The following is a 22,757-nucleotide window of genomic DNA, read 5'->3' on the forward strand; positions in this document are numbered from 1 at the left end:
CACACACACCCACACACACAACCCCCCACACTCACACAAACACTCACACACGCCCGAACACACACACACCCTCACTCACGCAAACACACACGCACACACACACACACATACGTATGCATGCACACATGCACACTCTCTCACACATTTATATTCTCTCACACACGTCCATTTCAATTTACTAGCATTTTTTTTTCAATTTAACACACACCACACACACACACCGCACACACCCAAGCACACACCCACACTCATTCACACACACCACACACACAAACACTCACTCTCACTCATGCTCACACACATACACACACTCACAAACACACACATGTACACACACACATGCACACAAGCATGCACACGCGTGCACACACACACACAGACACACACTAGTTTAGCCATTCCTGTTCTAGTCCACCTAACAGTAAAGCCAGCCTAGTTGAACCTACATTGGCTGCTCAGCATTTTAATTAAAGAATGTATAGAGTAGTTATTTGATCCTAGCGGAAACTTAACAAAATATTCCATTGCAGTACTGGCAACTTCTGTGACACAAGGAAAAATAATATTTTCTGGAAATCAGTCCATTGGCAACTAAGCTGTCTGTGTTTCAGTCTCTTTTAAATACTATTATACACTTTTTTCTCTATGAAGACACGAGTTCCACTCCGAGACGTACCCGAGCTGCCATCAGTGTTTCCATGGATTGTAAATAGCACATTTTATTGCTCTGGGGAGTTAAAGAGAACCCGAGGTGTGTTTAAAGAATGTTATCTGCATACAGAGGCTGGATCTGCCTATACAGCCCAGCCTCTGTTGCTATCCCAAACCCCACTAAGGTCCCCATGCACTCTGCAATCCCTCATAAATCACAGCCGTGCTCTGAGGCTGTGTTTACATCTGTAGTGTCAGTCTCAGCTGCTCCCCCGCCTCCTGCATAGCTCCGGTCCCTGCCCCCGTCCCTTCCCTCCAATCAGCAGGGAGGGAAGGGATGCAGGCGGGGACTGGAGTTCTGCAGGAGGCGGGGAGAGCAGCAGACTGACACTATAGAGATAAACACAGCCAGCTCTGACAAGCTGTTTGTCAGCAGCGTGGCTGTGATTTATGAGGGATTACAGAGTGCAGGGGGACCTTAGGGGGGTTTGGGATAGCAACAGAGGCTGGGCTGTATAGGCAGATCCAGCCTCTGTATGCAGATAATATTCTTCAAACCCACCTCGGGTTCTCTTTAACCATTAAACTGAGCCCCAGACATTTTCAGCAAGAAGTGCTGATGATTGCACAAAATGTGCCATACTAACTCATTCCTCATATAGGACTTGAGCTGCTGCAGAAATCCCATCATCACACATATGAAACTATTTAACAGGTGTCAACTCCTAATAAGTCAGATATGTCCAGAGGTGAGAAATTGTAATATTTAAACGAAAACACTTTGCCGAACATGAAAACAATTTATGGATTGCAACTGCTTCTCCTAATTTCTTGTGCACATATGAAAGAGTTAAAAGCATTACACTAATAAAACTTAACCCTAAACACCTGAGCTAAAAAGCAGATGTTAGCGATTTCTTACAAGTCTAATTCTTAAAAGGAATCCGTCAAGACAGTAACTTGAAAGCTTTTTTTTACTGGTTGTAGAGGTGCCAACTACTGGTCTTTCGCCATTTATTACTTATAAAGTCACTGTCCTGGAACTAGTATGCTTTATGCAAATGCCCTGTTGCTCTGACTGCGCTCTTAGTCTAGGTCAGTGAGAAGGTATCTGTATGCTATATATATTTTTATAGATTAGTTGTTAGATTCAAAAAATGAAAAAAAAAAAAAACCTGCCAAAAATATAACAAAAACAAGGCGCTTTGGTTTCCAACCTACCTCCCTATCAGGGACAGATTTACCATAAGGCACCGTAGGCACGTGCCTACAGGTGTCTGATGATGGAAAGGCGGTTCACTCCCCTATTGTCTCCCTCCTTCCTTCCCTATGCAGAGTCTTGAGCAGAGCATAAATGACAGGTTACTTACCCAGGTCTCGACATTCCACTGACAAGATCTCCCTTCAGTCGGGGGCATCTCTAGCTACTTAATACTGAGGCTACCTAATGCTAAGGGACACCAGTAGCTACCTATCATGGGTAGGGGAACAAAGGGAGAAGTAACAGCTGGGATAGCCAGCACATTTGTGGTACAGTTAGGTAGGGGTTTTTAGGTTCATGGAGAGTAGCGAAGTCTAGGGTGCCAGGACATCTGTGACTATAGGCTTCTGAGATGTTAATTCGGGCCTGCTCCCTATTAAAGAGACTCTGAAGCAAGTCTAAATTCACTTTTTTAACATGCAGTCATGTTAGCAACTATAACCCCTGCTAAAACCCCACTATCCCGCGGCAAAACGAGGGTTTTATACCCTCCCAAATCCCCCCTGCAAAATCCACAATGTTTATGGTCGTGGATTTTGCTGCTCATGGAGGCAGAGCTATGAGCTCTGTCTCTCCCCCGCCCCTCTCTATGAAGGAAGATTGAGAGGGACGGGGAGAGGCAGCGATCAACGGGGATTGACGTGCTAAGAGGCAGAGCTACAGCCATAAGCTTTGCCTCATTCAGGAAGCGCTCCCCGGAGCTAGGAGAGGGGATTTGGGGGGTATAAACCCCTCATTTTGCCGCGGGATAGCGGCGGTTTAGCAGGGGTTATAGTTCTTAATCTTAGCATGACTACATGTTAAAAAAGTTAATTTAGACTCGCTTCAGAGTCTCTTTAACAGAATTATTATTATTAAGCATGTATATAGTACTGCTGACATTTTCCACAACAGCTAAAGAGTAACTTAAAATAATTCACATCATTAACCAGCTGAGCGGTCTGGACGAGCTCAGCTCGTCCAACACCGCCAGCGGCTGCCGCTCAGGCCCTGCTGGGCCGATTTTAATGAAATAAAAAGCAGCACACGCAGCCGGCACTTTGCCAGCCGTGTGTGCTGCCTGATCGCCGCCGCTCTGCGGCGATTCGCCGCGAGCAGCGGCGAAAGAGGGTCCCCCCAGCCGCCTGAGCCCAGCGTAGCCGGAACAAAAAGTTCCGGCCAGCGCTAAGGGCTGGATCGGAGGCGGCTGACGTCAGGACGTCGGCTGACGTCGATGACGTCACTCCGCTCGTCGCTATGGCGACGATATAAGCAAAACAAGGAAGGCCGCTCATTGCGGCCTTCCTTGTTTATTCTGGGCGCCGGAGGCGATCGGAAGATCGCCTCCGGAGCGCCCTCTAGTGGGCTTTCATGCAGCCAACTTTCAGTTGGCTGCATGAAATAGTTTTTTTTTTATTTAAAAAAAACCCTCCCGCAGCCACCCTGGCGATTTAATCAGAACGCCAGGGTGGTTAAAGTACACTTGAAGTGAGAGGTATATGGAGGCTGCCATATTTATTTCCTATTAAATAATACAGTTTCCTGGCTGTCCTGCTGATTGTTCTGGTATCAGTAATGTCTCAATCAAACATCTGAAACAAGCATGCACCAAATCTAGTCAGGCTTCTGTCAGAGCACCTGATCTTCATGCTTGTTCAGGGTCTATGGCTAAAGCTATTAGAGGAAGAGGACCAGCAGGATAGCCAGGCAATTTGCATTATTTAAAAGGGAATTCATATGTCTGCCCCCATATTCCTCTCACTTCACGTGTGCTTTAACTGGCCCTCAGGAGTGTCCTGTTCTATGACCAGTATGGGAGAAAACATTCATTTAGCAGAATGTTTTGGGATATGGGTGTTGGGGGAACCAGAGAGCCCATAACCACAAAAAAACAAGGTGACCATACAAACTCCATAAAAGTCTAGTGCAAGGTGTGACAGTGAGCCATCACAATTGTTTGCATTCCTTGTATTCTAACCCCTTTATGCACATTCTGGTCAGCATTGTTTTCCTGAAAAAAGTGAGTAAATTCAGAAGTCCATTGATGAAAAAAATCTACATGGGACCAAACCAGAACCGAAGACAGCTACACCTCTTGAAACCATACCTGTTGTTCCTTCTCCTTGTCTTGCTTTCCCATCTCCTGACTTGTAAACTGGGACAACAGTAATATCATAGGTTGTTAAGGGTTGAAGCCTTTTTAGCACTGTAGAAGTGGCTGTGCCTGGCATTTTAGCAACAATTTGCCTTCCACCAGCTCGTGGTCGATAAATGACACGGTAATTGGCCACATTTCCTGGAGCTGGTTGCCATGTGACTTTCATTGTAGTTTCTGTTTCATCACTTACTGTGATTGCCCTTGCACTTGGTGACACTGTGATAAAGAATAACAGTTTTATATCAGTCATTACATTCACACATATCAGTCATTACATTAATTACACATATGTATAAGTTACAAGTGGTCTCTGGAGAGTTGACCTTTGTTCTATTAAGCAAAAGAGCAACTTGAGCTGCGTATAAAAGGGATTCGTGTCACTGAGTCCATACATTCAAATATGTAGGCTGGGTCTACAAAATAATATGTACATGCTCTTTCTAGCACCTATATTAAAATAAGTACCATTAAAGTCTTCATGCAGGTCAGACATGTTAGTGTTACATGCAGTACATTGTTTTGCGGAATTATGCAATAACATCACTGTGTTTGAGGCCAGACAAAGAGGATTTTTTTAGAGAGTGTAATCAATTCAATGTGAAATGGTGCTTGGCTCACTTCAGTCTCTAATAAAGCAGCAGAGATAAAGCAGAACCACATGAGCCATCCTATTTCCATAAAGCACACATATGAATTGGCCGCCTGGAGACTTGAGCGCAGGATACAGCCAGTATATGGCTTATCCTGCTGCTGCACAAGTTCCCAGTGGCGCTAAATACTATTCCCCCTCTAGGTCCACATGGATAGTGGGTAAATGATGTAAGTCCACTTCCAGCTATTGCTGAAAACCGAATTACAGTGTTTTAAAAGCAACTTCAGCTCCATCTTCTGACGGCGCTGAAGTTACTGACCGTTTGCCGCTATAGCCGTAATTCCTATTACGGCCTATGGTGGCGCTGGCTGCGCCCAAATCTCCTGCATCGTAATTACAACGCTTGTCCATAAATGTAAAGCTTGTCCAACAATCAATAATGCATAGGTAGGATCAAGAAGAAGTTATCCAATAGTCTAATTTTCCTTCTACAAGTTATTACCAGCATAAGTTTGACCCTGATTTACCAAAGCATATATAGGCTGAAGAAACTTGGAGAATATAAGTGAAACTACAAATCTGGACAGGATTCAGTAAAATAAAACTGTGTGCTAAAAAGGTAAGTAGCAGAAATTTGCAAATCCAACTTGGCTTAAAAAAAGACCATACCGAGAGTTGTTTAATGGTTATAAGTGTTAGTGTACAGGCTAGTGTTGTACCTTATTTTCTGGTTGAACTCGATGGACGAATGTCTTTTTGCAACCCAAATAACTATGTAGCTATATATCAAATTACCAGTTAAGCTATTACTGTCCCATACACCCAGTTTTAGCATAGTTTAAACTTTTACTTCCTAACAGTACAAAATGTTAATCTAGTGTAGGTGTTCAGGATTGCCATATGCTCTCCGATGTTGTCCATCCCCAAGAAGAGAATAACTTCCACTGCACCAGCCCACTATTATCAATTTGGTCTGTGTTGGTTTTACAGGTACACCTTAAAAAATGAGATTTATTTAGCAGAATATTTTGCAAGATATATTGGGAAGTTGTTTTTATATGTGTCCCTAGGCTTCAGCCAAATGCTTTACTCCATTGTATACCATTATCCTAAAAATAGTCCTCACTAGAACATGAATTATTGAAGACAACATCCACATGCTTCCCATGTGTTTTCCAAGCTGAAAATGCTTGGGAAATCTTTCAACAGATACGTCTTCAGAGAATTTCTTTAAATTCTTAGGATTTCACTTTAAAAAAATACATATCACAGCTACACACAAGTATGTAAGTATAATAAAGTCAAGCCTAAACTTGATGGCCAAGGTGATGCAATTGGAACAGCTGCAGTGATCCTGCTGTTAAGCTTGGACTGTATGAAAACTCTGTTGGGTTCTATTTCTCACGGTACATGCTAATGAATGGATGATCCTCCAGCAAAGTTGCAGATCTCCAATTACTACTTTTTTTTTTTTTTTTTTTTTTAGTAAAATGCATGACTGAATCATGACTTTCAAACTAATGGCAAGTAAAATATAATACATTTCAAAGGAACTGTGCACATTTCATATGGCTAGGTCATAACTTTGCAGAACAAGTCATACTACCTAGAGGCTAGAGGACATTGTTACTATAACTGTAGATGTCCTAATTTGTTATTTTATTATATTTGATTTATTAACATGCTTACCTGTTATTTGTTTGAAAGGACTATTGATCAAAGCAGTACACATTATATGCATACCATAGAAAAGACAACATTTACATCATGTTATGTTAACTCATGGAATCTTTTAATCATTTAAAGATAAGCATGCAGCTTCAAACTGCAGGACTGTATGAAATATCATGGAGGATGTTAATCTTCCAAAAGAGATTGTCAAGATTTGATTAATGGTCCTGTATACTAATAGGCTCTTTTGCATTGGCATGCATATACATGTGCTTCCTCTCAGTACATTCCAAATGTCCAGAGTCTTTATTTCTTTAATTTATGAGCCAAAACTATTATTTCAACTCACATGGTCTACAGAGCAGATTTTGGCTTCTTTAATGCTGGGAATACATGGGTCGATCCGGCGGCCGATTAGCCGCCGGATCGACCCCCGCCTCGTCCTCGCTCGCCCGCGTGTGCGGATCGATTCCCCGCTTGTCCCCGCCGGTGCTCCTTATCAGCTGCTCGATTCCCTGCCATTGTCCACTGGCGGGGATCGAGCGGGCGGGGGTCAAGCAGCGTGATCGGACCAGCTGAATATTATCAGCTGGCCGGATCAGCTGCTCTATACACGGTACAGAAACATACCATGTATCCCCAACATAAGTCCTTTATACTTTCCCAGTGGTCCTGGGTCACCCTGAGCTGCTTGGGTTTTTTGCTGCACTGGTCCAAGCCCTCTCACATAGAGCTATATCAATCCCTGCCATTTACCAATGAAGACCAAAAGTCTGAAACAGGCTGTCTGCATGTTGGCTTAATGTGGCTCTGTAAAATGTATAAGCTATAGGCTTGCTATACAAGGCTGGATAGCTGAAAGCTTAGGCTTATTCTTTTAAGTTAGCCAATAAATGTTATCATCCTTGAGAGATTTTGTTGGGGAATGATCATTCATCAGTGGAGATATCCGCTCCATTTGGCCGTGATCTGCCCATGGGTACTCAGCTTAATGCTACCGGACACTCTTTCAAATCAATTTCTATTGAACTGATGATCTTTCATCAGTGTTGCTCGGGTATCCCTTTTTCACTATCTGGATCCAATTCGGATCCGGATACCCAGATATCCGATCCAGGTCGGATATCCGAGTTCAACATTTTCCAATCCGAATCGGATATCCGACCTCAGTATTCTGGGTATCCGGCCAGATTCGGATATCTGGATAGAAAAACCAGAAGTGGCCTTTAAATTGCTTTAAAAAGGGTTTTTAGGGTAAATGAGGCATGTATCATCATTATTTTGTAAAGGGGAACACTAATTGATGATGTGGGGACTTCAAATCCCCCCCCCCCCCAAAAAAAAATGGCTGTCAATTAACATTAGGCCTAGGTTCCAGACATCGGTCGTGCAGCCCACATTGTGTCCAAAGTCCAACCGCACAACTGGGACATAACAGTTTTCAGCCAAGACACCTCCAAACAATTATGCAGCAATGGTGTTTTGAGTTAAATATAGGTGGTATCAGTGGCCTGTGGCACCCTGGCCTGGCGGTGGGAGCTGCACAGGCAGCAGGAGCAGGGCAATGTAGCAGCAGTAGGTGTATCGTGTGCCAAGAGCATGTCGGACGTGGCACTTGGCACGTGTCACGTGGCACTAGCCACGTGTCACGTGTCAAGTGCCACGTGACACATAGCAAGTGCCACGTGACACTTGCCAAGACACTTAGCAAGTGCCACGTGACACGTGCCAAGTGCCACGTGACAAGTGCCACGTGACACTTGGCAAGTGCCACGTGACACGTGTCAAGTGCCACATGACACGTGTCAAGTGCCGAGTGACAGTCAGACAGCAGAGGAGAAGACACTAGTGCACACTAACTGGCACACTGGCACTGCTCACAGCACAGCAGTTCTGTAGAAAGCTAACACAGTGGTACTACTACTCTAACAACTACTAGCACTGACTGCTGTACTACAGTACTAACTACACAATAACACAGTAATCATATCCCCTAATCCCTAACCTATACCTAAGGCTAATAGCTGGCCAGCAGGCAGCAGCTGGCCTGGTCTGTGCACAGCACACACACAGACACATAGCAGCTGCCTGCAGCACACAATGACTGTCACAAAAATGACATCAAGCTAATTAATGATTTAACAATAGTGTAGTGATAGTGAAGGGGTTAATCACTGAGCAGCTTATCACTGTGTACAGCCCTTACTAGGCTAGCAGCACTGTAGCACACACTCTAACTGTCACACTATGACATCAATCAAGCTAATAAACGATTTAACAATAGTGTAGTGATAGTAGTGAAGGGGTTAATCACTGAACAGCTTTAGGTTTATAACTGTGTACAGCCCTTGCTGCTAGGCCACCAGCACTGGAGCATGTCTCTCAGTGAGCATTTAGCAAGACAATATGTCTCATCATGGCAGCCCTCCTTATTATACAGGGGGGCTGGCCAGTGTTCCTTTCTGTGATTGGGTGCCAGGGTTTAGGCTGGGAGGCCTCTGATTGGCTCAATGAGGTCAGGTGGGGCTGTCCAGGGTTCCCCTCTGTGATTGGTTGCTAGGGCTTCTGCTGTGAGCCCTCTAATTGGCTCCAGGACGTCATCTCCTTAGTTACAGTATTTCGGATCCGGATACCTGCAATATCCGTGGATATCCGCGTTATGCGGCCAAATATCCACAGATAGCTATCCGGAGTTGCCCAGGTATTCGGAATCCGGATCAGAGGTCGGATAGCTGAAAAAAGTTCAAATATCTGGAATCCGGATGAGTAGCCATGCCTGTCATCAATGTATATGTACTAACTACATGCGCAGAGGATATGTTCAAAGTCGATTCTGATAGTGAATTTGTGTAGTTGCTACAAAGCTCATGGTGACTGCTCAATCTTAATATGCTAATTTTTAATATGCGTGTACACAGATTGGCTGACAGAGCAACAATTCCCTTGTCATCTATACTCTTTAAGGGGCAATGGATATTACTGTATATAAAAAGAAAGTGAACATTACCATCAGTAGTAGCTTCTCCTTCAAGAGGGGCACCTTCACCACTTTTGTAATTTGCAAACACTGAGATTTTATACTTGGTTTCTGGAGTAAGGTACTGCAGCACTGTGTCAGTGACATCACCAGGTACTGTCTTCTCTCCAGACTCATCATCAAAGAGTGACTTCCATGCAATTCTATAACCCCGCACCATTCCTGGAGCTGCTGTCCATGATGCTCCTATTGTGGTGTCTGTAATGTCCTTTGTTATTAAATCACGAGGTGACCCACGCTCTAGGAAAGAAACAAATCTGAAGATGAATAAACAGCCTGGCCCAAGTCTCAGCAGATAATACATTACACAAGCTGGAGCCATATTAAATAGTTTTTAAGTAAACAATATTATTAGAATCACTTCGGTCCATTTGGGACACTGTTTAACATGCTAACATGCTAGTAAAAACAAGATAATACATACACTCATGGTATGACATCTCACAACTAATGCGGTTAATTGACACTAAGGCCCATATGCAATTCTCTTTTTCACCTGAGTTTTCTCCTGGGTGTTATTTTTAAATTTGTCAATAACATGCATTTTAAGCCATCAGAAAGCAAGAAAATGCTCAAAATAAGTTTAATAATCCTTTTTCATTTACTTTTTGATAATTTTTTCGTTGAAAAGTGCTGGAAAGTTATTTTAATTTGAAGATGAAAAAATATCTCCTAGGAGAAAACTCAGGTGAAAAGGTGAATTGCATATGGGCCTAAGTCTTAAACATAACTGGGTATAAAATATGCAACCCAAAGAGGCTGAAAGAAATATGAGAAGTACACCCCTCGGTGATTCATTAACCACTTGCCGACCGCACACTCATAACGTGCGTCGGCAAAGTGGCAGCTGCAGGACCAGCGACGCAGTACTGCGTCGCCAGCTGCAGCCTAATTAATCAGGAAGCAGCCGCTCGTACGAGCGGCTGCTTCCTGTCAAATCACGGCGGGGGGCTCCGTGAATAGCCTGCGGGCCGCCGATGGCGGCTCGCAGGCTAGATGTAAACACAAGCGGAAATAATCCGCTTTGTTTACATTTGTACGGCGCTGGCCGTAAGGCAGATCGGCGATCCCCGGCCAATCAGCGGCCGGGGATCGCCGCCATGTGACAGGGGACGTCCTGTCACTGGCTGCACAGGACGGATAGCGTCCTGTGCAGCCCGGATCTCAGGGGGGGGAGCAGGTAGGAGAGGGAGGGGGGAATTTCGCCGCGGAGGGGGGCTTTGAGGTGCCCCCCCCCGCCACCCACAGCAGGCAGGAGAGATCAGACCCCCCCAGCACATCATCCCCATAGGGGGGAAAAAAGGGGGGCAATCTGATCTCCCTGCCTGCACCCTGATCTGTGCTGGGGGCTGCAGAGCCCACCCAGCACAGATCAATCAAACCAGCGCTGGTCCTTAAGGGGGGGTAAAGGGTGGGTCCTCAAGTGGTTAAAACCCACAAACGTGCAAATAGTGCAATAATATAAGAATAGCATTTCTTAATGTAAATGTAACGATCGGTGTCAGCACACAGAGAGAATCTGATTATTGGTGATCTGCAGTATCACCAAGAATACAGATTTATACCTGATTATTAATGATCTGCAGAATCACCAATAATACAAGTATAACTAACCTCTGGACACCTGAAAACGTGTAAGTGTTTGGTGCAACAGTAATGAGTAGAATCACCTGAGGAGCAGATGACTCTAACCAGTCAAAGGACTCCTAGAGGATGAGTCCTTGACTGGTTTGCAGAGAGGTCCCTCTGAGAGACAGGGGGTCCCTGCAGATGGACTGAACACTCAGGGGCCGGGTGACAGCCAGAAGGGTCGGCCAGATCGGGTCGGCAACACACAAGCAGATAAAGTGCAGAGACAGAAGGCTGATTCGGTAACCAGGGACAGGCAAGGTTGGCAACAGGTAATCAGATATGCGTAGGTACCGAATCAGAAAGCAGAAGGAGAGTCAGGAAAGCAATAGGTCATAACAGATATCAAACAAGGCCTAGTCTTGGGTGTGAGGTCCGTGGTCTCAACACCCTGGAACTAGTCTGAAGTATAACACAGTATCCCTAGTCTTGGGTGTGAGGTCTGTGGTCTCAACACCCTGGAACTAGTCTGAAGTATAACACAATAGTAACACAGTATCCCTAGTCTTGGGTGTGAGGTCCGTGGTCTCAACACCCTGGAACTAGTCTGAAGTATAACACAATAGTAACACAGTAATCTGGCTAAGTGTGGATTTCCAGGTCCTCCTGGTTTAACCTCACTGAAAGATCTTTCTAAGGTGCTAACACATAAGCATTCGCAACGCCAGACAACCAGCAACTGACAGGCAAGGAGTATATATAGCAAAGCGCTCCTCAGCGCCGCCCAGTTCCCTTCAGCCAATCCCCTGCCATGCTGGGATCAGCTGATCGTTCCGATCAGCTGACCCCTCTCCTATTGGCATAAAGAGCCTGTCTTGCAGCACGCGCGCGTGGCTCTCCATCTGTGTACACTACTAGGTTCAGACAAACCAGACGCATGCTGCTGCGGAGAAACTGCCGGTCTGAACGCGGAAACAGCCGCCTCACTGTCAGACGGCGCGGCGGTGTCTCCGCAATCCATTACAGTAAAACTGCAAATATTTGGAATTTCATCATCTGAAACCCATATTAATACAAAAAAAAAATCTGAGAATACAGACAAATTTCTATATGCAAGGGACAAGTCTTATAGCCAATACTGGATGAGTGTGATCTTCATGCACCTAGGAAGCACTACATTAAAACCGTTATGAGTTCATAGTAGAAATTACTGTGTGGGCTCAGAAAAACTTCAAAAAACCACTATTAGTGAACGAAGTTTAATGCTGCATCCAAAAATGCCTGTAAATCTCTACAATTTGAGCATATTTATATGATCTACTTGCTTATATTAAATGTTATTTAAAGTTAAAATTCTACCATACAAAGGTTAAACTATCTATAGATATGAACCAGAAATACAGCTGCCTTCTCTGGTTGGTACAAGTATTACAATTGAATGGCTCCATTGTAAAATAGTCTAGATGCTAAAGTGGCCTGCCTGCTGTCTTGATCTTGCACCCTCTGAAAACTTTTGGTGCACTATGAAATGAAAAACACAGCAAAGGAGATCCCAAAATGTTGAGCAGATTACAATTTTTGATACTTGTTTTGGATTACACTTTGACTAAGTTAACACTTTTATTAATAACTCATTTGAACATGCTCAAAAAGAAAATGTTTCTGAGTATATAATGGACACACAGCATCATTAAGTAGTAAATGCAAAATAAAATAAGAAGGTTTAGAAAATAAGTACACATGGAAGGGGGCTGCCCATGGAATGGTAATTGCACATGGCAGCTGGCAGGATGCAGTATTACTGGGAAAGCTGTATGTGGCAGGGGGGTAACTGGAAAGAAGGGCGCCGGCTGAGAGTGGACGAAAACGGCGCTGCCATAGACTCTAATGCCATTATTGTTAATACGGCGCCCAAAGCAGAAAAAAGGGTGCCTGATAAATATCGTTAACAACATTAAAACATTAAAGCTTTTTAAATATGTTATCATTTTAGAAGCTTGCAATGTTATAGTTTGAGTCATATTATTTTGTTTGTATGTACAGATTTTACATTATCAAGATATTAGCGTTTCTAAAAGGGTGATTCTGCAGGGGGTGTGGCTAGGGGTAGGCAACACTAAGGAGGGTAGTTAGGGTTAGGCACCCTAGGGGGGTGGTTAGGGTTAGGCACCATTGGGGGGTGGTTAGGGTAAGGCAACACCAGGAAAGGGTTCTGTGTGAGGGTAGGGTTGGGTTAATCTGCATTGAATGTCAATATATTTTCATGATCAACTCTGGTTTAAAATGGTTTAAAATTGTATTTATCATTAACCAATTTTGCGAATGATGTTTATCGTCATTGAGATTTCGTTAAGTCGCACAGTAATGCACTGTTGACTTTGCAGCGGGTCGGCGGTGTATTGGAAGCTTCCGGCGCAACATGACGCGGTAAGTGTACTGGGCCCCAACACTTTCATTGCTGTTGCATTACCCTGTGTGCAGAAAGGGTGTCGCACTGCAAATTAAGTGTAAAAGAGGCCTCAAAATGAACATTTAACCATTACCTCTGTTCAAGTTATAAGTGTGGTATATGTGGGATAAAAAAATTACAAGACAAAGTATATACTGCGCTGTGCTTAATGTACGTTGCACGGGGAAGCAAGTACATTCAATAAAACATTTTTACAATGCCAAACAGGCCTGTGATATTCATTCATATAAGAGCAGACAGGAAACAGAACATTTTGCTGGAGACTTTGTAAGTTAAGAAAAATGGTAAAGTAAAGCCGTAAAATACAGAGTTCTTGCATGTTCCTGTCTGTTATCCTGACTGAATTACTTCCATGTCTCCAGCATGAAGTGGCTGTTATTGGGGTCTGTTTATAAAGAGCCAGGGAATCCCAGCAGATCCACAAGACTGCATTCTCTACGTTCTGCCAGCATTCAGTTACAACCTATCCTAGTGTCCATAAAGGGCCATAATAGGAAAACATATCTAGAGCAGATTCATGAACATTAAATACACTTGAATGCAACATAGAAAACAAAGACAGCAAGGGGGACCCAGAAGCTGCACTGTGACTATTCCAGAAGCACACAAACGCAAAAAAAACGGGTTATTGGGTCAAGCTGTGAACATGGGAGATAGGGTAGAAGGGCAGGGTACACTGCAAATTCACACAACAACAGCAGCAATGTGCAGCGCAGTGTAGCATCTCAATATCCTCAGTCAGCACTGCTCTCCTTACACTACTCACTGACACAGTGCCTGTTTGGAGACAGATGGCACACAGCACAACCCCCACTACTGGTCATTCTAAATCTGCAGGCCAAGGTCCAAAGGTCACACTGGTATATTATACTCACCCATAAGTTCACCCAGATGACTAACTGCCAGCTCAGCACACTAGTCAACACTACGCGTTTCCCTGCCCTCAGTCTGATTCCATGGGGAGAGAAGTATGGAGAGCAAATGTACAGGCATGTTTCAGACTGACAAAATGGTGTTTCATTTTTTAAACATAATGAAGTAAATTCAGATTAGTAAAAAAACAAAACAAAACAAAACTATTTTTTGTTTAGAATTTAACCCTTGCCCTAGATAAGCAGTGATATAGCTGATATATTTAAATGAACAACCATTTTATTTACCCTTATGTTACTAGGTTTGATTAGCTGATTGAATACAAGTGAGGAGAGCCTTATACTTGTCTATCTCTGGTTATCTAATCAAAGGCAGAATACTTTAACATGGTACGTGTAGTTACACACAACTTTGTTTCCCCATTTCAGTTTGCTTCGTTATATGTGTTAAAGTAGAAGGTTCTGGCTACAGCCAGCAGTCATCAAGGGTTAAAGGAAAGCTCTAATTTACTAGAATTATCGCAAAATTGAATAAGTATAAAGGTGAATAAAAATACACAGCTATTGAGAAAGTATAGATTTTGTCCATCCCTGAAACTAACTGAATTTTTAATTACACCTGAAGTTATTTATGCTAGGTCTTGGGCTGGTAGATACAGTTTATATTGCCATGTCAGATGCTGACAGTGACTTCCAATATCTTTTTTAACTGATGAAGAGCAGATTGAGTTTTCAGTGGGTACTGTACTTTGTCTTCTGTGAGTCAGCATAATTAAAAATGTAAGTTGTAGAAGCCTAAAGGCTGCAGTAAATGGCCCCATTGTCTTAAGTCAGAGAAACATAAGATGCCCTTCTTTCTCACACACTCGTTTTACCCGAAAGTAATCCAGATGCTGAGTAATTCAAGAAAAAGTGGAACAAGCCATAAAAATGACAAACCGTCTAACAATCTCACATTGTCATTGGAATACAGATGTGTACCGCTGACCTCAGTCCTTCAGTGAAATCTATAATATAGCACCACAACAAGGACGAATGCTTACAGAACACATTTGGTGTGCGTATTCAGAGGCTCTTCCATATCCAGACCACACACACGCTCTACCACAATCAACTAGACCTTCCAAAAACTTCAAGTGTTAAGTATTCCTTCCAAGGCTGCTAAATTACTGGGAGTAAAATAGGTCTATTCAGTGCTGTAAGAAAAAGAAAACCTCCTAAATGATCCCTTGCCTGTTATCATAAGCAAAAAATATGCACTCTAATGACTTAAAACTTGTTCAATTTCCAATCTCCCTCTCCTTTCTTCAGTAACTCCTTTACTAATCCCTGTTCTTTACACATTATTAATTACTCTGTTACCTTACTAAACCAGTTCATATAAAATGAGGAAAAAGCCAGGATTTTTGTGTGTGTTTTAGGCCGCTTCTCTACGGATGGCGCAACTGTGTGCTTTTGTTGGGCAGTTCAGCCTCAACCAAATTCATGCTGCCAAATGGCAACATCTGTGACACCACGTATGTCATCACTTGACATGTGGTCGTATTACCTGGAGGCAAAACACATCTAAGTACAGCCTCAGCCGCACTCAGATGTGACTCCATGGAGGGGCACCTATTCACCGCCAGTCCGTGTTGCCAACTCAAACCCTTTTAAATATGGACGCTTATGAATTATACATGTCTTGTGGCTAGTTAGATGCAGTTTAGGCACTGATTATCTGTGAGAAACCCCAGAACCTGTATAACTTAGATGTGTCAGTATTTAAAGGGATGAGTTGGCAACCCTGACGCCAGTACCAAGATGACAGGCAGTGAATTCACCTCCCTTAGCCCCCGATGGAAAAGTTTGGTTTAGTTTATTATAGACCTGAAAAATGTAACCTCTGACAGGTTATCACTGCTGTCTGCTGTGGAGATTTCCCTTCATGTCCCTGCTGTAGAGATTACCCTTCACGTCTCTGCTGTGGAGATTTCCTCTCATTTCCTGTCAACAAGTCCAACAGACTAATTCCCTTAATAAACTACATATGAGCTCTGAAACTTCAGACATGAAGCTTAGGCCTTCCATAAATAGCTAGGAGCCAGTTAAAGCTGACTTTTAATATTAAATAAAATCCTTCTTAAAGGGAAGGTTCAGGGAGGGTGGCTAAAAAATAAAAATCAATTTCCACTTACCTGGGGCTTCCTCCAGCCCGTGGCAGGCAGGAGGTGCCCTCGCCGCCGCTCCGCAGGCTCCCGGTGGTCTCCGGTGGCCGACCTGACCTGGCCAGGCCGGCTGCCATGTCGGGCTCTTCTGCGCTCCAAGGCCCGGCACTTCTGCGTCCCGCGCCGGTGCGCTGACGTCATCAGACGTCCGCTGGGCTGTATTGCGCAGGCGCAGAACTACTGCGTCTGCGCAGTACAGCCCGGAGGACGTCCAATGACGTCAGCGCGCCGGCGTGGGACGCAGAAGTGCCGGGCCTTGGAGCGCAGAAGAGCCCGACCTGGCAGCTGGCCTGGCCAGGTCGGGTTGGCCACCGGAGACCCCCGGGAGCCTGCGGAGCGGCGGCGAGGGCACCTCCTGCCTGCCACGGGCTGGAGGAAGCCCCAGGTAAGTGGAAATTGATTTTTATTTTTTAGCCACCCTCCCTGAACCTTCCCTTTAAGTACTACTAGTGCACTATAGGTAAACACAGGGGGCCCTTTGCAGCTTCACTTTGCCTGACAATTATGCTGCTTTTTAGGTTTCAACAGGGTATTTTGATTCCTACACCAGCAAAGATCCTGTTACTGCCGTAATCGAGGGGAGTCAGATCTCCTGATCTCCATATTCACTGTCGCTCAGAGATTCTGAGGTATTAGAGGCAGAGGAAAACCACAACAGCTAGATAATAACCAAAAAGGAGTAAGTAGTAGATCCTCCATATTCTTCTCATTTCAGGTAGTATTTGCATAAACGACTGCATTCATTTTATATTACTAAAATGCAGAATACAGATTATCTATCTAGTATTTAACAGTAAATACAGTGGGTTGCAAAAGTATTCGGCCCCCTTGAAGTTTTCCACATTTTGTCATGTTACTGCCACTAACATGAATCAATGTTACTGGAATTCCACATGAAAGACCAATACAAAGTGGTGTACACATGAGAAGTGGAATGAAAATCATACATGATTCCAAACATTTTTTTTACAAATAAATAACTGCAAAGTGGTGTGTGCATAATTATTCAGCCCCCTTTGATCTGAGTGCAGTCAGTTGCCTATAGACATTGCCTGATGAGTGCTAATGACTAAATAGAGTGCACCTGTGTGTAATCTAATGTCAGTACAAATACAGCTGCTCTGTGAGGGCCTCAGAGGTTGTCTAAGAGGATATTGGGAGCAACAACACCATGAAGTCCAAAGTACACACAAGACAGGTCAGGGATCAAGTTATTGAGAAATTTAAAGCAGGCTTAGGCTACAAAAAGATTTCCAAAGCCTTGAACATCCCACGGAGCACTGTTCAAGCGATCATTCAGAAATGGAAGGAGTATGGCACAACTGTAAACCTACCAAGACAAGGCCATCCACCTAAACTTACAGGCCAAACAAGGAGAGCGCTAATCAGAAATGCAGTCAAGAGGCCCATGGTGACTCTGGACAAGCTGCAGAGATCTACAGCTCAGGTGGGGGACTCTGTCCATAGGACAACTATTAGTCATGCACTGTACAAAGTTGGCCTTTATGGAAGACTGGCAAGAAGAAAGGCATTGTTAACAGAAAGCATAATAAGTCCCGTTTGCAGTTTGCCACAAGCCATGTGGGGGACACAGAAACCATGTGGAAGAAGGTGCTCTGGTCAGATGAGACCAAAATGAAACTTTTTAGCCAAAATGCAAAATGCTATGTGTGGCAGAAAACTAACACTGCACATCACTCTGAACACACCACCCCCCACTGTCAAATATGGTGGTGGCAGCATCATGCTCGGGGGGTGCATCTCTTCAGCAGGGACAGGGAAGCTGGTCAGAGTTGATGGGAAGATGGATGGAGCCAAATAAAGGGCAAACTTGGAAGAAAACCTCTTGGAGACTGCAAAAGACTTGAGACTGGGGCGGAGGTTCACCTTCCAGCAGGACAACGACCCTAAACATAAAGCCAGGGCAACAATGGAATGGTTTAAAACAAAACATATCTATGTGTTAGAATGGCCTAGTCAAAGTCCAGATCTAAATCCAATCGAGAATCTGTGGCAAGATCTGAAAACTGCTGTTCACAAACGCTGTCTATCTAATCTGACTGAGTTGGAGCTGTTTTGCAAAGAAGAATGGGCAAGGATTTCAGTCTCTAGATGTGCAAAGCTGGTAGAGAAATACCCTAAAAGACTGGCAGCTGTAATTGCAGCAAAAGATGGTTTTACAAAGTATTGACTCAGGGGGGCGAATAATTACGCACACCCCACTTTGCAGTTATTTATTTGTAAAAAAATGTTTGAATGATGTATGATTTTCGATCCACTTCTCACATGTACACCACTTTGTATTGGTCTTTCACGTGGAATTCCAATAAAATTGATGCATGTTTGTGGCAGTAATGTGACAAAATGTGGAAAACTTCAAGGGGGCCAAATACTTTTGCAACCCACTGTAAGAGCATAACGTTCCCCCATGGTAATCTGTGCTCGGACAGCATCAACAATAGTCACTAAAAAGAATAGTGTACATTATACTGTATTAAATATACAGCAAACTGTATTTTATCATTGTTAGCCAAATATCTTTATTGTAACCAGACAAATCACAAATTTGAATAAATGCTTGTTAGCTGTGAAATCCCGCTCAAATGTCAAGAAGAACACAGACTCTGGCTACGCATTTCAAGAAAAGTATGACTCAGCATTAAACACCCAAGACACACAAAGAAAGTCTTGTAGTCATCTTTTTAGAAAGAGTGAAAGGCTCAGTAAACATGACATATACTTCCTGTGAGATTGCAAGAGCTCCAATGTGTAGAAATGTCATTTTCACTATAATTCCATCTGTAGGAGGAAACTGATTCCCAAAACATTTCCGTGTTTCCAAAGAAACAGCATAAACAACACAGCGAAAGAAAATTGACTTCCTCCATATGGTTACAAGATTGATGGTATGATTTCATAAATTAATGTTTAGTTTGTGTAATTATTTTGCCTACATCTTTTAGAATTAAGAAGCTTCTCTTTTTTCGTATACAGTAATATGGAGGATACCAGTTAATGATACCAAGTTATATGGATGATACCAATCAAAGACCATCTCAGCAAACTATGGTACAAAATCTTTGCTTTTTTATTGTTGCTTGGGATCTATAAGGCTATGTTCACATTATAAATTGCCCGCACTATTGCAAGCATTGAGTGATTTTTTGCAATTTTTTTAATCGCCTTTCCCAGCGCCTTCTAAGCGCTTTTTTAAGTGCTCTTGCAGAGTAATTTTTTTTCACTTCCTGACGTCAATCAGGAAGTGAACTCTTTCACCTAGAAATGAATAAATACAATGTATTTATTCATAGAAGCGCTCGGGAAATCGCTATACAAAGCACTTTTTCAAGCGCTTTGCGATTTCCTTATACCTTCCATTGAGCCAAAGCGCTCAAAAAATGGTACAGGCAGTAATCAGAGTCGAACTGCTCATATGTGAACACTCTCATAGGGAATCATTGCACAAGCACTTTTAGGGCGATTTCTAAAATCGCCAGCACTTACAAAAATACACAAACGTTCATAGTGTGAACAAACCCTAAAAGAGTGCAGCTGCATTGATACTAATTGTGAATGAGATTGAGCTCTCTATAGGGCCCCTTCCACACTTGATGCAATCCGTTTTGGTGCGATTGTTCTGCAATTACACTGCGACAGTCCCAAAAAGTCACTCCGCTTGGTGCGACCATACAGTGAGGCATAGTTTAAAATGAAAGTTTTCCTCACTTCCGTGTTAAACGTGCAGGACGCATTGCAGCTCTTGTGTCCAGTCGCAACGCGGTGTACCGTGATCAATCTAATAGCCCCATAGGGCTATCATTGCTTCTGCGTCATTTTGGTGCGATACAATGGAACAGTGTAAGTGGGAAAGAGGCCTTAAGGTGGCTCAAGCGGCCTGTTATATGCCACCTACAAGGTGACATACTACATGAGTTTTAGTGAAGGGGCAAGCAGGATAAACAAGTGGAGTACAAAGCAAGCAGCATAATTGCTATTAACCTGCAACATTCTGTTTCTGATATATTTTCAGAATGATTTTCATGCTGAAGTTGGTAAAAAGCAGCCCCAAGTTAACCTTTGTTTACATTGACCTTAAAGTGTGAAATGCACACTAATTGTAATTTCAAGCTAATAGTGAAGTGAATTGCAAGTTTATAAATAGACTCCAAAATATAAGTACAATAGCATGTTTGTGCCTGTTTGTGTGTGACTCCTCACACTGCACAAGCCCACAAAAAGGCATCTGTTTTGGACACTAATAATAAAGCAAGAATTTTTCTGGTAAAAACTAGTTTTATATGTTACCTGTAACTGTGTCAAGTCACTGGACCAAGCAAATGCATTAAGCATTTGTGGTATGTACTATAAGTAAGTACTAATTTGGGGACTCCATAACCAAAAATATCTACAAAACTGCTGCCATCTCTTGGTACCTGCAAGTGTCTGCAATAATTGCCAAATCAGTTTATGCACTCCTCCTGAGTAGCCTCTGCATAGATGTGTGTGCTCTATATAGTAAGATCCACCTAGACTTTCAGTAACTGAACCCAAATTCTTCCTTTCCCATAAATGTAGGGGTCTGGGTAAAGTAAAAAAAATCTCTTTAAAGACAGGGTCTATTCTTAACACCCCAAGCATCCAATGTGCAGAATAAAACAAAGAGGAAGAGAAGAAGATTTCACTGGCAGATCAAAGTGCCTCTTACATTAGTATCAACAATAAATAGCGGATACCAAAATAGCATAATCCATGTATTTCTATTGGCTTCTCTAGGCTCTACTAAATGTTTTGGAGAAAACAATGCAATTGATTTACAAAGACTGGAGAACAGTGGAGAACCTTGGAAAATATAAGTGATCCAGCTAACATGGACTAGATTTTGTTGTTAACTTGCCTGCTATTAGATGGAGATGTGTACAAATACAATCCTTGACTTGGTTGTACCAGAATATAAAAAGAATGTAAATATAAAAATAATGTATACTATTGTGGATTAATGCACACCCACAGCATCTCATTTTTAGTAAGTCCAGCGCAGCCTAGATTTTTTTTTAAAAACATACATTTTACTGTGGACATTGCACGTAGCTGCAGTTGCAAAACTAAATTACCTTTCAGCAACCGCCACTATGTATTCCTGGTCACCAGGTGTAGGATGAATACTTTTGCCACCTACTAGAAGACTTTTTTTAATACAGTCAAGGTTTGCTGGATCACTTTTGTTCTATAGGGCTTTCCCTTGTTCTCAAGCCTTAGCAAACCAACCTGCGCCTGCACAGAACGCTCACCACGTTTCCAATAGCTCGCTTTTGTTTTCTGCCCAAACGCAAATGTTGGCCTATGCAACTCCGGGCGTGATCGCATTTCTTTCCCAACGGCTTCACGACCGCAAAAGCAGCAAGTGGAAATAGAGTGTTGCGTGATTGAAACACATGTCGATTGTGCTTCCAGGTGGAAAAGAGCCCTAAAAGCCAGATTAGAAAAACTGTCTTCATTCTACCAACTAATCAACTGATTGATAAATTAAAAAATAAGCTTATTCCAATTATTTGGAAGTGTTTTTTTTTACTGGGAATCAAGAAGCATGACGTATGTGTGGACATATGACATTATCTTGGTAAGTTGTAAAATGTCATGAGTAAATTATAGACATCTATCAGAAATAGATTGCTATCAAATAAGAGCTCAAAACTTGTTGCATATTAGAGATTGGAGAAGCACTGAAGTCAGAGGTATAGGTTTATCACGGCAGCTACTTAACTAACTTTTTTTGAAAAATAAACACCACATCACACACTTTGGTTTGAAGACTATGGCTTCAATTCACTAAGATCATGCTGGAGATAATAAAGCAAGAGAAAACTTACCTCCACACAGTAAGAGAGTTATCTTATCTCTTTACCTCCTCTGTAGATAATTTACCTCCTCTGTAGTTATTTTCACATGCAGTTAATGAACAGCCTGTCTTTAACTCTGGAGTTATTTTAAAGATTAAAGAGTTAACTTAAAGACAGAAGAGTTAACTTTAGGTTTGCCTGAGGTAAAATGTTTCCTGAATACTACATGCCTTATCACCATGGTAACAACTCTAGAAGAGTTAGTAAAGACAGGAGATAAGCTTAGTGAATTGAGGCCAATGTGAAGTAGCTAAAGAAAAAGAGATGCAGGCCTGAAGGAATCTCAGTTCTCAGAAGAACTTAAGAAAACAAACTTTTGTTTCCATAGTATTTTAGTAAGAGGGCTGTCACTTACAGTAAGTAGTAGAAATCTGACATTACCAACAAATTTTG

General features: G+C 42.8%; 1 protein-coding gene across 4 annotated transcripts in view; it reads right to left on the reverse strand.

Annotated features, from left to right (window-relative positions):
• The window catches only part of COL12A1 (collagen type XII alpha 1 chain), a 321,024-nt gene that overhangs the window by 215,948 nt on the left and 82,319 nt on the right, over positions 1-22,757 (reverse strand). For 3 of the 4 annotated variants that reach the window (XM_068281498.1, XM_068281499.1, XM_068281500.1), the window contains 2 exons: positions 9,320-9,589; positions 3,999-4,265 (listed from right to left, as the gene is read on the reverse strand). The exons of the other annotated variant lie outside the window; for it this stretch is intronic. In XM_068281498.1, the coding sequence (XP_068137599.1) occupies positions 3,999-4,265; positions 9,320-9,589 (537 nt within the window). The remainder of the gene's footprint in view (positions 1-3,998; positions 4,266-9,319; positions 9,590-22,757) is intronic. 4 annotated transcript variants of the gene reach the window in all.

This window comes from Hyperolius riggenbachi, chromosome 4 (assembly GCF_040937935.1).
Source record: "Hyperolius riggenbachi isolate aHypRig1 chromosome 4, aHypRig1.pri, whole genome shotgun sequence".
NCBI classification, from domain to species: domain Eukaryota; kingdom Metazoa; phylum Chordata; class Amphibia; order Anura; family Hyperoliidae; genus Hyperolius; species Hyperolius riggenbachi.